Raw genomic sequence first — 13,680 nt, forward strand, 5'->3', positions numbered from 1 at the left:
TGAATTAGAATGGATTAGTGATTTGTGTGTTACTACACTTATTCTACGCAACCCTACTGTGTTAAAATTACACATTTTACGGAAAAATCAAACCCATTAAATTATAATAATGGTCCTGTGTGGATAAACAGCTCTGTGAGAAAAAAAGTGTTCACTCTAGTAAAAAAAAAAAAAAAAAGTAGCTCCTTTAAAGTCCCAGGAATACATTATGTGTTTAGGAAGAGATCATTGCTAAATAGTTCCCTGATACTCTCGAAGTGGTATCCCACCTACTGTAGAACATTTTGTGCCAACAAAAAATTTACCCTTTGAAAGACCAGGTCAGTATAAATGACAAAATAGAAAATTAGGGCCCAATATGTTTGGAAATGGTGGTGCTGACAGGAATGGAACACTTTCATCTTGAAAATAGAACTCTAAAACAATTTTGAAGGAGACAAATAAAATGGATTTGTCTTTTTCTCACTATCCTAAATCATTCCCATTTACCCGAACCAAGCTGCATTTCTTCTTTGTCCCCTAGGCAGACTCTGACCAAGCTGCAATGCACTCTTGCTCCACTTCCAATAAACAATTCAGCTCCAGGGTCTATTAGTATCTGTTCAAGCACTTAATGAAACACGCATTCCGATTTCCAGGAACGGCAAAGAATGTCAGGGTCGGAAAGTGCCGTTTTGTCGCCTTTTCTGTTTTCACCCAGATCACATCCCCGTTTACCTCACAAAATGACGCACTTGCAGGCTCCACTCATCTGGAAACCAAAGACTCCTTCAAGATTAAATAAATTGTTCCCCCAGCACCACCAACGGAATGATTTAATATGGTCCGGAGAATTGTCAATTCCATTTCACACCCTGTGATTGAGCATAGAAAAAAATATAGCCACAATTTACATTTCTTTTTTAGAAGAGCGAGGGCTGGTTCCTTCCAGGAGTAAGTAGGCATTCATCTTTGACGTATTCTCAAATGCCATGGAATGTGTAGAGCGCTGTAGCTGGTAAAAGAAGGAGGATTTACTCATCATCATCAGTGGTATTTATTGAGTGCTTACTATATGCAGAGTGCTGTACTAAGCACTTGGGAGAGTACAATAAAATACAGTTGGAAGACAGGTTCCCTGCCCATAATGAGCTTACCGACTAGAGGAGAACTCCTGGGTAAATCAGAGGAATGAGCCTCTAGGAATTTGGATTTCTGTTCTCAGTCTTATCCCTGAGCTGAAATTTTTGCAGCATCTGTTTGATGCCCAGTCTGCTCATCTGAAAAACTGTCAGCAAAACTGGTTTGGCTATGACCGCCTTCTGGGGGTAATTTTAACTTGGCCCAAGACTGAAAGAAACATCAGCGGGTTTGCAGCAAGCTGCTAATAGGTGTAAATCACCAGCTTAGTGACTTGATCATCCCTGCAAATACTTCATCTGTCTCAAAGTCATGCCTGACTTTTTTTTTTATGGTCTATGTTAAGCGTTTACTATATTCCGGGCATAGTACTAAGCACGGTGGTAGATACAAGGTTGGACACACATGGGACTAACGGTCTTAATCTCCATTTTCCAGATGAGGTAACTTACACACAGAGACTTGCCCAGAGTCACACAACAGACAAGTGGTGGAGTCAGGATTAGAACCTAGGTCCTTCTGACTCCCAAGCCTATGCTCTATCCTTAGGCCGCGCTGCTCCCCAACTAACCGATTAAATCATATCCGTACCAGTGCTTAGTACAGTGCTTGGCACATAGTAAATGCATAACAATTGCCTCAGTTATTTTTAGGAGTCTTGAGATATAGCTGAAGCCCCCTGGAATGCTGCTTGGAGAAGCAGCGTGGCTTAGTGGGTAGAGCACAGGCCTGGGAGTCAGAAGGGTTTGGGTTCTAACCCCAGCTCTGCCACATGTCTGCTGTATGACCTTGGGCAAGTCACCTAACTTCTCTGGGCCTCAGTTACCTCATCTGGAAAATGGGAATTAAGACTGGAAGCCCCCTGTGGGGTAGGAACTGTGTCCAACCTGGTTAATGTCTCTCTACCCCAGAGCTTGGAACAATGCTTGGTACATAGTAGGTGCTTAAAAAGTACCATAATTATTAATTATTGTGTGGCAAATGCTTTTAAAGGGGTAGGAAAATACCAGATTTGGGATTTGGTTCTCAGTGCTTTTACTTCAGATCCCATTGATTTCCCACATTTTTACACGTTCAATTTGATGCTGTTAAAGTAAAAAGACATCTAGCAACATGTTTTCACACTTGCCGTGTTCAATTTTCTGGTACGATTGGAAAAAAAAGATCAAGTTTCCTCATAGACTCAAGTGAATTGTTAGGTTAGGGTGTATTGTTTAACTTCAGAAGAACTTGGAACATCTGAGATGAAAGTTCAATATTCTTCTTTTTATCATTATTATTATTGTATTAATATGGTACTTGTTAAACACCTACTAAGTGTCAAATACTGTTCTAAGCTCTGGGGTAGATACCAGTTAAATCAGGCCAGACAAAGTCCCTGTCCCACTTGGGGCTCACAGTCTAAGTAGTCTATTTAAATTGTGAAATGTGAAAATGAGCTGTCCCAAGTGAAGAAGAGGAAGAGAGGAGTTAAGGCCATGAATGACGTATGCCCTGAGGGATATTTCCCCAGGGGATTCCTTCTTGCGTTCCACTTGGTCACTCATTTGGGTCCCATAGAGTTGGGCTCTTTGAGCTTCAGGACTAAGTCCCCCTAAATGGGAAGATTTGTCCATTTGTCTCAGTACCTGGTTAAAACAGTGTACTGGATGCAAATAAGCCTAATTGGTGCCTCACCTAGGAAAAACACACTTGAGGCTGGCAGAGGAAAACATTCTGAAACTTCAAGCTGCTCTGGAGGTTTTGTTCCTTTTTGCTATTGAAATTGCTCCAAACCCTTTCAAGGCAGACTGCTTTGACTTTGGCTATCTCTGACTATATGCTAGGACATCTACCCTGTAAAAATTATGTTGCTCAGTATGGTTCTTCCTTAGAATGTAGGCATAGGAATCACGAGGTCTCACATGGGGATTATTCTACATCAGTGAGCTGTAATACTTATGTCACAAATGAGTGTGTTGTGAGCTAAACACGGGGCTTTTTCTTGTTCCATGCCTTGTCCTCCCCCTACCCTTTTTTTCCTTATTTCTTCTCTGACTCCTATTTGCCCGATGTGCTCTCTATCTTTTTCCCCTTTTCCTCTCCTCCCCCTTTCCCTGGCTCCCTCTTTTTCTCTTTCCCTCTTTTCATGATCTCTCTTCTTCCCTCTCCCCCCTTTTCCATATTCTCCCTCTTTCCATCTCTATCTTTCCTCTGTCTCCCTTTGCCCTTTCTCTCCTTTTCCAACTCACCCTCCTTCCCTGCTCTCCCTCTTTCCCTTTCTCTTTCCCTACTCCCCTCTCTCCTTTCCTCTTCTTCCTTTCTCATCCCACCTATCCCTCTGTCCCTTTTTTCTCTTCTGATCCCCCCTCTCCCTTCCTTCCCTCCCCCAACTCAGATTTTTAATTAAATTTGAGTACTAATTAGGAATGAAATGTCTATATTTTGAAGATATTGAATGTTCATTTTTATCTTATTATTACTAAAACATTGTTCAAATCTAAAAAACTATGAGCCGTGATTAAAGTTCCAAAGAGTACCTAGAGAAGGAAATGTTGGGAAGGAAGGACCTTAGAATGTAGCAAGGGGCTGATCCTTTAATGGAAAACTTGGTCAGTATAAATAACGCTGAAAACATGTTCTCGCTTAGATCAGTTCAGGCCTTCCCAAAGGGATGAATGTTGGAAACAGATCTCAAGACCTTAACTAAGCTGTTAAAGTGTGAACTTGATTGAGGGTGACTCAAGAGACTATTTATGTGTTTCAGATGCTTTGAAAGGAAAGTTTTGGTGAAAAGTTGCATGGATTGGAGTGTTTCCTCTTTTTTTTTATGGTATTTGTTAAGCACTTACTATGTCCCGAGCACTGTTCCAAGCACTGAGCACTGTTCTATTGAACCACGCTAGCCCATAACCATGGTCACAACTTGAATTGTTCTCAAAGCATTTGAGGTCTGTTAGATTCAAATCTAAGTGTCTAGTTTCTATGGAAATTAGCGTTATATAAATATCTTGGGATTGGAATGTGGCAATGCATTTTTTTAACATTACGGGAAGGTGCCGATAATTGAGATTTATTTTTAATTTTGTTCTTTCCAGCCATAATTTATTTCCATCTATAATTTATTTTACTAGACTCTATGCTCCTTGTGAGCAGGGAATGTGTCTACTAACTCAGTTGTAGACACAACTAACTCCTAAGTGCTCTGCACCTAATAAATGCAATTACTGGTCTATTTTGCAAAAAAAAAAATTAGTTCCTATTAATAAATAGCAATTCAGAGGCTAGGATTTATGTCAGAGTTGTTGAAGATTTCCTGACTTTTCTGATTTGTTTTTAAATATTCAGAATATGTCATTTTTGGAGTGTTTTCCATTTGTCTGAGTTACCAGCTGAATAACTCTGTTAAGCATGGAAAAGTTGCTTGGTAAATCTAATGAACTCACAAATTCCTCAAAGACCAGATTGCAAAGTGAGAGTGGTTTTCCAGGAAATTAAAAGTCATTCTTCAGTCTCTTCCCACAGGGTGCAGACACACTAAGACTTTTCAAATTCGCTAGCCAGAATGGACTATTTTCCTAGGCATAGATCTCTCTCTGTCTCTCTCTTTATGGTGTTTGTTAAGTGTTTATTATGTACCAGACACTATTCTAAGTGCTGGGGAAGTTATAAGGTGACCAGGTTGGATACATTCCATATCCCATATGGGGCTCATGGTCTTAATCCCCATTTTACAGATGAGGTATCTGAGGCACAGAGAAGCCAAGTGATTTGCCCAAAGACACAAAGCAGACAAGTGGTGGATCCGGGATTAGAACCCAGGTCCTTCTGACTCCCAGACTCATAGTCTAGGCACTAGGCCATGCTGCTTCTCCTTCTTAAGATGATACTTCTATTGGCTTCTGGCCATTTGGCCTATCCATTCAGTAAATGTGACAGTACAGAGTTTAGATCATTGTGAAAGCGAACCCACTCACCCTTATTCTGGTTTTATTCAGTGCATTCTTTCAGCTCACCTCTTTTAACAAAACACTTATTATTTTTCTCTCTCTCTCTCTGCTAAAGATAGTTATACTCCTACTCTTATCCACTAGACTATAAACTCCTGTTGCAGGGATCCTGTCTACCAATTATATAGCATTTTACTCTCCCAAGTGCTCAGTGCAGTGCTCTGCACGCAGTAAGAGCTCAATAAACACCACTGATTGATCCCCCAAACTCCTTGTCTCCATATTCATCTGTCACACTTGGTTTATTAAAATGGCAGCTGAGTTCTATTTTTGAAGGTCATCCTTCAGCAACTTCTTGAGCTAGGAATGTCTTCCTTTTTTTTGGTAGTTGTTAAGCACTTACTAAAACCAGACACTGTACTCAGCCCTGGGTAGAGGTACAAGATAATCAGGTTGAACGTTGTTCCTGTCCCACACAGTGTTCACAGTCTTAATCCCCCCTTTACAGATGAGGTGACAGGCACAGAGAAGTTAAATGACACACAATAGACAAGTGTCAGAGGCAGGATTAGAACCCAGGTCCTCTGACTCCCAGGCCTGTGCCCTTTCCACTAGACCACGCTGCTTCTCTTACTATGTCATGCTGCTTCTCTCTGTTGTAACCTAACTCCTGCGGTAAAGGTAAAAAGAAAAAATGATCTTTGTAAAAATGGCATATAAAATCCTCTTACAACTCAATTACCTGAACTGTTGGACTATGTGATTTTTCTGAAACAGAATTTACAACTGGTTGAATACTTTAGGAAAGGATGTATTATTAATACTTAAATAATCAAAGGCTTAAATTGTATTGTTGTATATGGCATCACAGCTGTTCAAAGACTAAAAGAGTTCCCCGTTTCTTCTTTCAGGAGAAATTTGAGGGACTGTTCCGAACTTATGATGATTGCGTGACATTTCAGCTATTCAAGAGCTTTAGACGTGTGCGCATAAACTTCAGTAATCCTAAATCTGCAGCTCGGGCCAGAATAGAGCTTCATGAAACACAGTTCAGAGGGAAAAAGTTAAAGCTGTACTTTGCCCAGGTAACTATGTTTCTTTTTTGAATTTGAAAGGTATTTGCTTAATTCCATTATCATGATTTAGTCTTCCCAGAGCCCTTCATTATTTTAAAATGTTTGTGTTTCACTGAGAAAAGGTCAGAATGTTTTTTCCATTGTGACAGGGTCAAGAATAAAATGCAAAATTCACCGATTACAATTCTGTGTTTGCCAGTGTGCTATGTCTCAACAGCAGTGGCAGCTCAAAGTGCGGGGGTGGGGGGAATCTTCCCCTGTGAGGACCCTCTTCCACGCCCTGTCTATCTTGCTACCTTCAGGAATGCCAGCAATAAGATCAGTCAATCAAACAAAGACTATTTATTGAACCCTTACTGTGTGCAGAGCATTGTATTGAGCGCTTGGGAGAGCAGAGTTAGTAGACACATTGCCTGCCCACAAGATGCTTACATTCTAGAGGGAGAGACAGCTCAGGAAATCCAGGGCACAGACCATTAGAGGTTAGTCTCCTGATATGTTCGCTTCTTGATTGTACAATAATAATTATGGTACCTGTTAAGCAAGTACCTCACTTGGCTTACTATATGCCAAGCACTGTTCTAAACACGGGGGTAGATACAAGTTAATCAGGCTGGACACAGTCGCTGTCCCTCGTGGGGCTCACAGTCTTCATCCCCAGTTTACAGATGAGGTAACTAAGGCCCAGAGAAGTGAAGTGACTTGCTCAAGGTCACACGTGGCAGAGCCGGGATTAGAACTCAGGTCTTTCTGACTCCCAGGCCCGTGCCCCAGTCACTAAGCCTCGCTACTTCTCCCAAGCGCGTAGTACAGCGTTCTGTTCATCGTAAGCACTCAACAAATACGATCGATTGCTTGATAGCCCAAGGACCGCCATATTCATCGGGTTTGGACCAGAGGGCACATTCCAGCTGCAAATTACAAAAAATATTCTGAACTGAAATGAGCCCCCTGTCTGTGCTTCTGCTCCGAAAGGTTCAGACGTCTGACTCCGATGGAGACAAACTTCACTTGGCTCCTCCGCAGCCGGCGAAACAGTTCCTCATCTCACCTCCAGCGTCTCCCCCCGTAGGCTGGCAGCCCATCGACGATGCCACTCCAGTTATCAACTACGACCTCCTGTACGCTGTGGCCAAACTAGGGCCAGGTAGGCTCCGCCGCCCCTTTTCTTCCCCAAGCGCTTAGTACAGTTCTTTGCACACTGTAAGCACTCAGTAAATACGGTTGAATGAATGATCGGGTTATTGCTTTCAGCATCCCGTAAAACTAAGGGAAATGGACCACGTGACACAGAGGGTGAAACACTGCAACTCATCGTGGGTAGGGAATGTGTCCGTTATGTTATTGTTTCGTCCTCTCCCGAATGCTCAGTACAGTCCTCTGCACACAGTTAAGTGGTCAGTAAATACCATCGACTGATTGACTGCAGCTGCATTTTCATTCCTTACCCCAATCTCCTAACAAGGTTTCATAGTCGCTGCATTATTTTTTTTTAATAGAATTTGTTAAGAGCTTACTATGTGCCAGCCACTGTACTAAGCACTGGGGGAGATAAAAGCTTGACACATATTACAGATGAGGGAACGGAGGCACAGAGAAGTGAAGTGACTTGCCCGAGGTCGCAAAGCAGAGAAGTGGCGGAGCCGGCATTAAAACCCAGGTCCCTTGGGTTCCCAGGCCCAAGCTCCAACCATTAGGATATGCTGCTTCTCTATTTCTAATGGATTTATTGCTTCGAGTATAAAAGGAGAAAGGATGTAGAGGTGAAAATGCTGAATCTGGATTCAAGCATCAGGATGAGTCATGGTTTGCATTTGTCACATCTGCCCTAGATTTATGGTACTTCATGCTGCTGTATCTAGCAAAGGTCTGAGAAGGATGCTGAATCAATCTGAGCTATGTGAAAGTTATTTCTTAGCAGCAAAACTGAAAACACCGGTAATGGACTGTAACAAGGTTACCATTATAAAATTATGAGTAGGAATGATTTGATGAATCAGCAGTCACTAGAAGTGAATCTACACTGTTTACTCCCAAGTGCTTAGAACTGTGCTCTGCGTACAGTTAAGTGGTCAGTAAATACCATTGATTGATTGTGAGAAGAGGTTTGTGACCGGAGGTTTATATCCCAGAATTCTGCCCCACAGCACTCCTGTACATATCCAGATTTTTTTTCTTTTCTGTCTCCCCTTTAAGCTTGTAAACTCCTTGTCAGGGATCGTGTTTACCAACTCTTTTAAACTCTACTCTCCCAAACACTTAGTACACAGTAAGTCCTCAACAAATACGATCGATTGATTGAAATCTCAAACCCCAAATAAGCCTCTTATTTTTAGAGGATCTTCAGCTACATAAGTAGGCTTCTAAAATGGCTCTCAATGAGGTCGTTATAATATCTGAACTCACCATTTTGAGGGTGAGGGGTTTTTTTAGTAAATAAGCTCAGTAGAGAGATTGTCAGTGAGAAGCTGTGTATAGTCCTATGTTTTTTTGTTTTGGTTTTGTAGTTTTGAATTTCACTGGCTTGTGTTTCAACGAATAGCAGGTCCCAAAATATCAGGGAATGAAATGTCCTAGAAGGGAGACATTAGAAAAATAACACATTTGAATAACGGGACAGGAGCGTGTTGAGAATTGTAGAGGAATTCATTTTCTGGCCCATTTAAAGCTGGTGCAAGTGAATTCTTCTTGTAGTTGTGATCTACCACAACAGTGAAGAGGCATGGCCTGGCGGATAAAGCATGGACATGGGAACCAGAGGACCTGGGTTCTAATCCTGACTCTGCTGCTTATCTGCTATGTGACCTTGGGAAAATCACTTAACTTCTCTGTGCACCTCAATTCCCTCATCTGCAAAATGGGGATTTAGTCCCTGTTCTCCCTCTTTCTTAGACTGCGAGCCCCATATGGGACCTCATTATCTTCTATCTACCCCAGCGCTTGTATCTACCCCAGTGTTAGTACAGTGCTTGGCATAACGCTTAATAAGTGCTTAATTTTATTATTATTATTATGCAGTGCCTTTCCAGTCAAATGGAACTGTGCCATACTGTTAAATTGTTTGGATTATGAGTACTGTATGAACTTCCTGGTTCTATGAAAAAAATTGAGAATGTATTAAGTTCACCAAAAGTGTTTGCTCTACTGGTTCTCTCTCAATCCCAGCAATGGCTGACAGAACATGTCAGCTCAGCCCTCGTGTCGCCTTATCATCCCTCCTCCTCAATCCAGGAATATTCTCCATGTCCTATTAGAACACATCTGTCCCGTTTTCATTGGTTTAACAGCGAGGGGGGCCACAATGCTCTGAGAAACAAAGTGTTTTAGAGAAGCAGCATGGTCTAATGGATACAGAAGGACCTGGGTTCTAATCCTGGCTCCGCCACCTGTCTGCAGTGTGACCTTGGGCACTTCACTTCTGTGTGCCTTAGTTTCCTCAACAGCAAAATGGGGATTAAGACTTTGAGCCCCATGTGAGACAGGGACTGTGTCCAACTTGATTAGCTTGTATCTACTCCAGTGCTTAGTACAGTCCCTTAGCACATAGTTAGCACTTAATGAATATCATAAAAAAGCCACACATACAAAAACACATGAACTGCTTCCCAAAGTAGCCAATAGCCCTAGGTTTGGCCTTCTTATGCTCTGGGAACTTTGAAAAATAATGACCAAAGTGGTTTCTGGACTGCTGGGTTATTACCCCAATGCTTATACCCCATCTGCCTGTACCCTGAGGTGGAAAGAGGCAGAGAGAGAGGTATTCTCTGTTCTGGTGTTTTAGCATTATTATTATTATTGTATCTGTTAAGCACTTACTATGTGTCAGGCACTATTCAAGCGCTGGGGTAGATACAAGTTAATCAAATTGAGCACATTCCCCTGTCCCATATGGTATTCATGTTCTAAGTAATTGAATCTTTATTTTACAAATGAGGAAATGGAGGCACGGCGACATTAAGTGACTTGCCCAAAGTCACACAGCAGGCAAATGGAAGAGCTAGGATCAGAACCCAGGTCCCCTGCCTCCTGGAGCCAGGCTCTTTCCACTAAACCATACTGCTCCACACTAGGCCATGCTAAGCGTTCCTCTTAGTTGATGGCAGAAAGATGGCTTTGGCACCTCTGATATGATTTCAAAAGATGCCAATGAAGGATTGGAACAACAAGGCAAAATTCTTCCTTCTTCCTTTAAGATAGTTTCTTCAATGGAGCCAGCTTACCCTGTTGCTGCTGTTCTAACTCTCATTTCATAAGCACTGAACTCAAATAAATCATTGGCTCTTTAAAAAGGAATTCTTACTTAGTCTTATCTATTTTTAACATGATCTACTGAAGTGCTACTTTTATCATTTGATTGGCAACATAATTTCAGTAGCATATTGTAATTCATTCAATTTTAGTCAACCGATATTTCAGTTCCAGAAATACATAGACAGATTGGAGGGAGGCCAGAGACGAACTACACAAATGATTAGCTGAATGGAAGTTTTGGCTTAGGAAAAATGATTAAGAGAGCTATATCGGTACAGCTGGTGACTAAGAAAAGATGGAAAAGGCTACGGATGCTTAAAAAGGCACAGCTAAAGACGGATCTGCGTTATGTTGGAAGGCACCAGGTGATAAAACTAAATAGTGGGATGGCATTAGCTGTCAAGAAATTCCAAAGGTAACAGCTACATTTGGGAAACCTGGGAATTGGGAAGAATATTTGAGAGCGTGTTAATGAAGTCCACCCCCCCAGAGGAAGTAGATGGCAGAGGAGAGGAGTTCAGGAGTGGGATAGGAAAAATCGGAAGACCCACAGTTTACAGAACCTACCCAGCCCCTTTCTCTCTATGGTAAAGACACTGCAACATAAAAAAGTAATCACTCAGAACGATGCAAAGAGCAGGAAGACAGTTGGGCAGTTGCTTAATGAATGGAGTCAAAATGGGCCATTCTCTTTGGACTGTGATTTTCAATTTGATAATTGAGTTGCTGATGGCGTCACAGTTGTGAATGGCTTTGATCTGGAGACAAGCCCAAGGTTCTGAAGGACCTAGAGTTCACGCTTTCAACCTCAATTACAGTCTGGGGTGGTCCCAAAATCAATGAAATGCCTCTTGAGGATCTGAGACCTTTGAGTATCTGATATTCATCTCACCTTCAACCCCTCAACATTTATGTAAAGATCTATAAATCATATATTATGAATTATATATGTTTATGAAGGTCAGTCTCCTCCTCTAAACTGTAAGCTTTTAGGCCAGATACATGTGTACCAAATATGTTGACTTATACCCTCCCAAGTGCTGAGTGCAGTGCTCTGCACATAGTGCATGCTCAGTAAATACCATTGATGATAATGATGATGATGGTTGAGACACAACCCCAGAATGAAGAAACAGGTTGCTTCGGTCAGAACTTGAAGATTTCTTACAGACATCCGTTGATTTCACTTGAAAAGCGTGTTTGGATTTTTGTATCCCGAAACTAAACTGAGCTGATTTCAATGTAACAGATTTTCAGATAGCAAATGAAAGTTTAGGGTCACCTGCAGTTTGTTTAAATACGAGTTTACTGCCTTGGAGTCTATGGTGAATTTGTGAAAGCTTTCTCATTTTGAATCATTTAAGATCAGATTGGACACACACAGAGAAACAGGATAGGGTTCTACAACCATAAGGAGTAATCAGGCCTTTTCATTTTTTTTAATGGAATCCTCCAATTCCAGAAATAGTAATACCATTTTCTCTAAAGACACAAAATTACAAAGAAATTCCTAAACAATTTTTTTAAAAATTGTATTGATTCCCTGTTGCAACATTACAAATCATAACATTTAGATGAATCCTCTTGCTAACTGAGTAGTGAATCAATCCCCGTTCTGAAGCAGTGGAATGTGAACTATCACTCATTATTCTGCTCTCTGGGATAGCTCGGCACGAAGGTCATGTTCATTGTCACTTAAAGAGCCTGCGGGGAGCAATATGAAAAGTCATTCTTTTTTCCTTCTATTTTAAGCCCTCCTTGTTAGTGAGATCAATTTTAGTTAACTGCAGAGATGCTTTTGAACTGTGTTGCAGATTTCATTGTGTGTACCTGCTATATTTAGCATTTCATTTGAAAGAAAGAGTCTTCTATCAAAGCACGTCCTACCGAAGGAAAGGTTGATGGTATTTTTTGATTGGCATCGAAGACATATTTTACAGTTTGGGAAAGCTAGATTTCAGCTGTTCCTTTACCCATGGAAAAACATTGAGCTTTCTGGACTTAGAAGCTAGTGGGTTTTGAGATGAATTCATTCAGATAGGTTCATGTGAACAGAATGTTAAGTGAAAGGAATACCATTCTTTTGAGTGACTAATACCGAATTCTAACCATGTTTTTCTAAAAGAATTGAATTAAATGCAAATGAAAATATCAGTGTTTTATTAAAATATTAATAGAGTAAAGCCTTATAGAGTTTTCCCTTCAAAAGCTTTTTTGTTAAATTCCAAATTTTAGGACTTGTACCCAGGTCGATAATTTTCCATTTACACCACCAAGTTACTTTCTCTGTTAATAATGATGGCATTGGTTAAGCACTTACCGTGAGCTCAGCGCTGGGGTAGATATACGGTCATTAGATCAGACACAGTCTCTGGCCCACTTGTGGCTCAAAGGTAAGAAGTTGGTTCCATAAAAGATGCCGTGTGACAGACATGTAGAATATGCAGGTCATCTATGGTCCTCTGACAGGGTGTTTGTGTGCTGCAGCAGGAATAATAATAATAACAGTATTTGTTAAGTGCTTACTCTGTGCCAAGAACTGGGGTAAATACAAGACCATCAAGTCCCACCAAGGACTCACAGTCTCAGTAGGAAGGAGAACAGGGACTGAATCCCGTTTTACAGCTGAGGGAATTTAGGCTCAGAGAAGTGAAGTGACTTGGCCAAGGTCATGCAGCAGGCAAGTGGTAGAGCAGCGATTAGAACCCGGGTCTTCTGACTCCCAGGCTCGTGCTCTTACCACGAGGCCAGACTGCTTCTCCGGTCTCCGCAAGTCAGCCATTCCCCTGCCCACCTAGCTCCCAGCTGCGGGAGTCGCTGCTGCTGCCACAGAGAGAAAGTTTCTCTCAGGCGGAAAGTAAACTGAACCGTCAGCCCCTCTCACCCCATCCCGCTTCCCGGCCGACCCACCCAAGGATGGCACACAGTTTCTTAAACAAAGCGTGTTGTGGATTATTTACAGTGGATATTTTTTTCTTTTCAGTTTGGCAGTGTGTCTGCCATAGAAGCCCACCCTATGGAGGCCTTTGGTTGGGGTGGGAAAGCCAAGCAGTTCTAATGGCTGGATAGCAGCCTCTAGTCATCAACCAATCAGTGCTATTTTCTGCGCACCAATCGTATTTATTGAGTGCTTACTATGTCCAGAGCACTATACTAAGCGCTTAGAAAGTACAATTCAGCAATAGAGACATACCCTCTCTACTGTCAGCTCATTGTGGGCAGGGAATGTGTCTGCCTACTCTCTCCCAATGTAATAATAATGTTGGTATTTGTTAAGCACTTACTACGTGCAGAGCACTGTTCTA

The 13,680-nt window shown here is 41.6% G+C and overlaps 1 protein-coding gene and 1 long non-coding RNA gene across 4 annotated transcripts in view; one reads left to right on the forward strand and one right to left on the reverse strand.

The window, feature by feature from the left end:
* RCAN2 (regulator of calcineurin 2) overlaps positions 1-13,680 on the forward strand; it is a 145,998-nt gene that overhangs the window by 116,608 nt on the left and 15,710 nt on the right. For all 3 annotated transcript variants that reach the window (XM_029071704.2, XM_001511558.5, XM_001511523.5), the window contains 2 exons: positions 5,960-6,133; positions 7,100-7,271. In XM_029071704.2, the coding sequence (XP_028927537.1) occupies positions 5,960-6,133; positions 7,100-7,271 (346 nt within the window). The remainder of the gene's footprint in view (positions 1-5,959; positions 6,134-7,099; positions 7,272-13,680) is intronic.
* LOC114814214 lies at positions 11,802-12,920 on the reverse strand. The gene is made up of 2 exons (XR_003761961.1): positions 12,696-12,920; positions 11,802-12,079 (listed from the first exon to the last, which is right to left on the reverse strand). It is a non-coding gene; the product is annotated as an uncharacterized LOC114814214 (long non-coding RNA).

The sequence above is a fragment of the Ornithorhynchus anatinus genome, chromosome 9 (assembly GCF_004115215.2).
Source record: "Ornithorhynchus anatinus isolate Pmale09 chromosome 9, mOrnAna1.pri.v4, whole genome shotgun sequence".
Lineage (NCBI taxonomy): Eukaryota > Metazoa > Chordata > Mammalia > Monotremata > Ornithorhynchidae > Ornithorhynchus > Ornithorhynchus anatinus.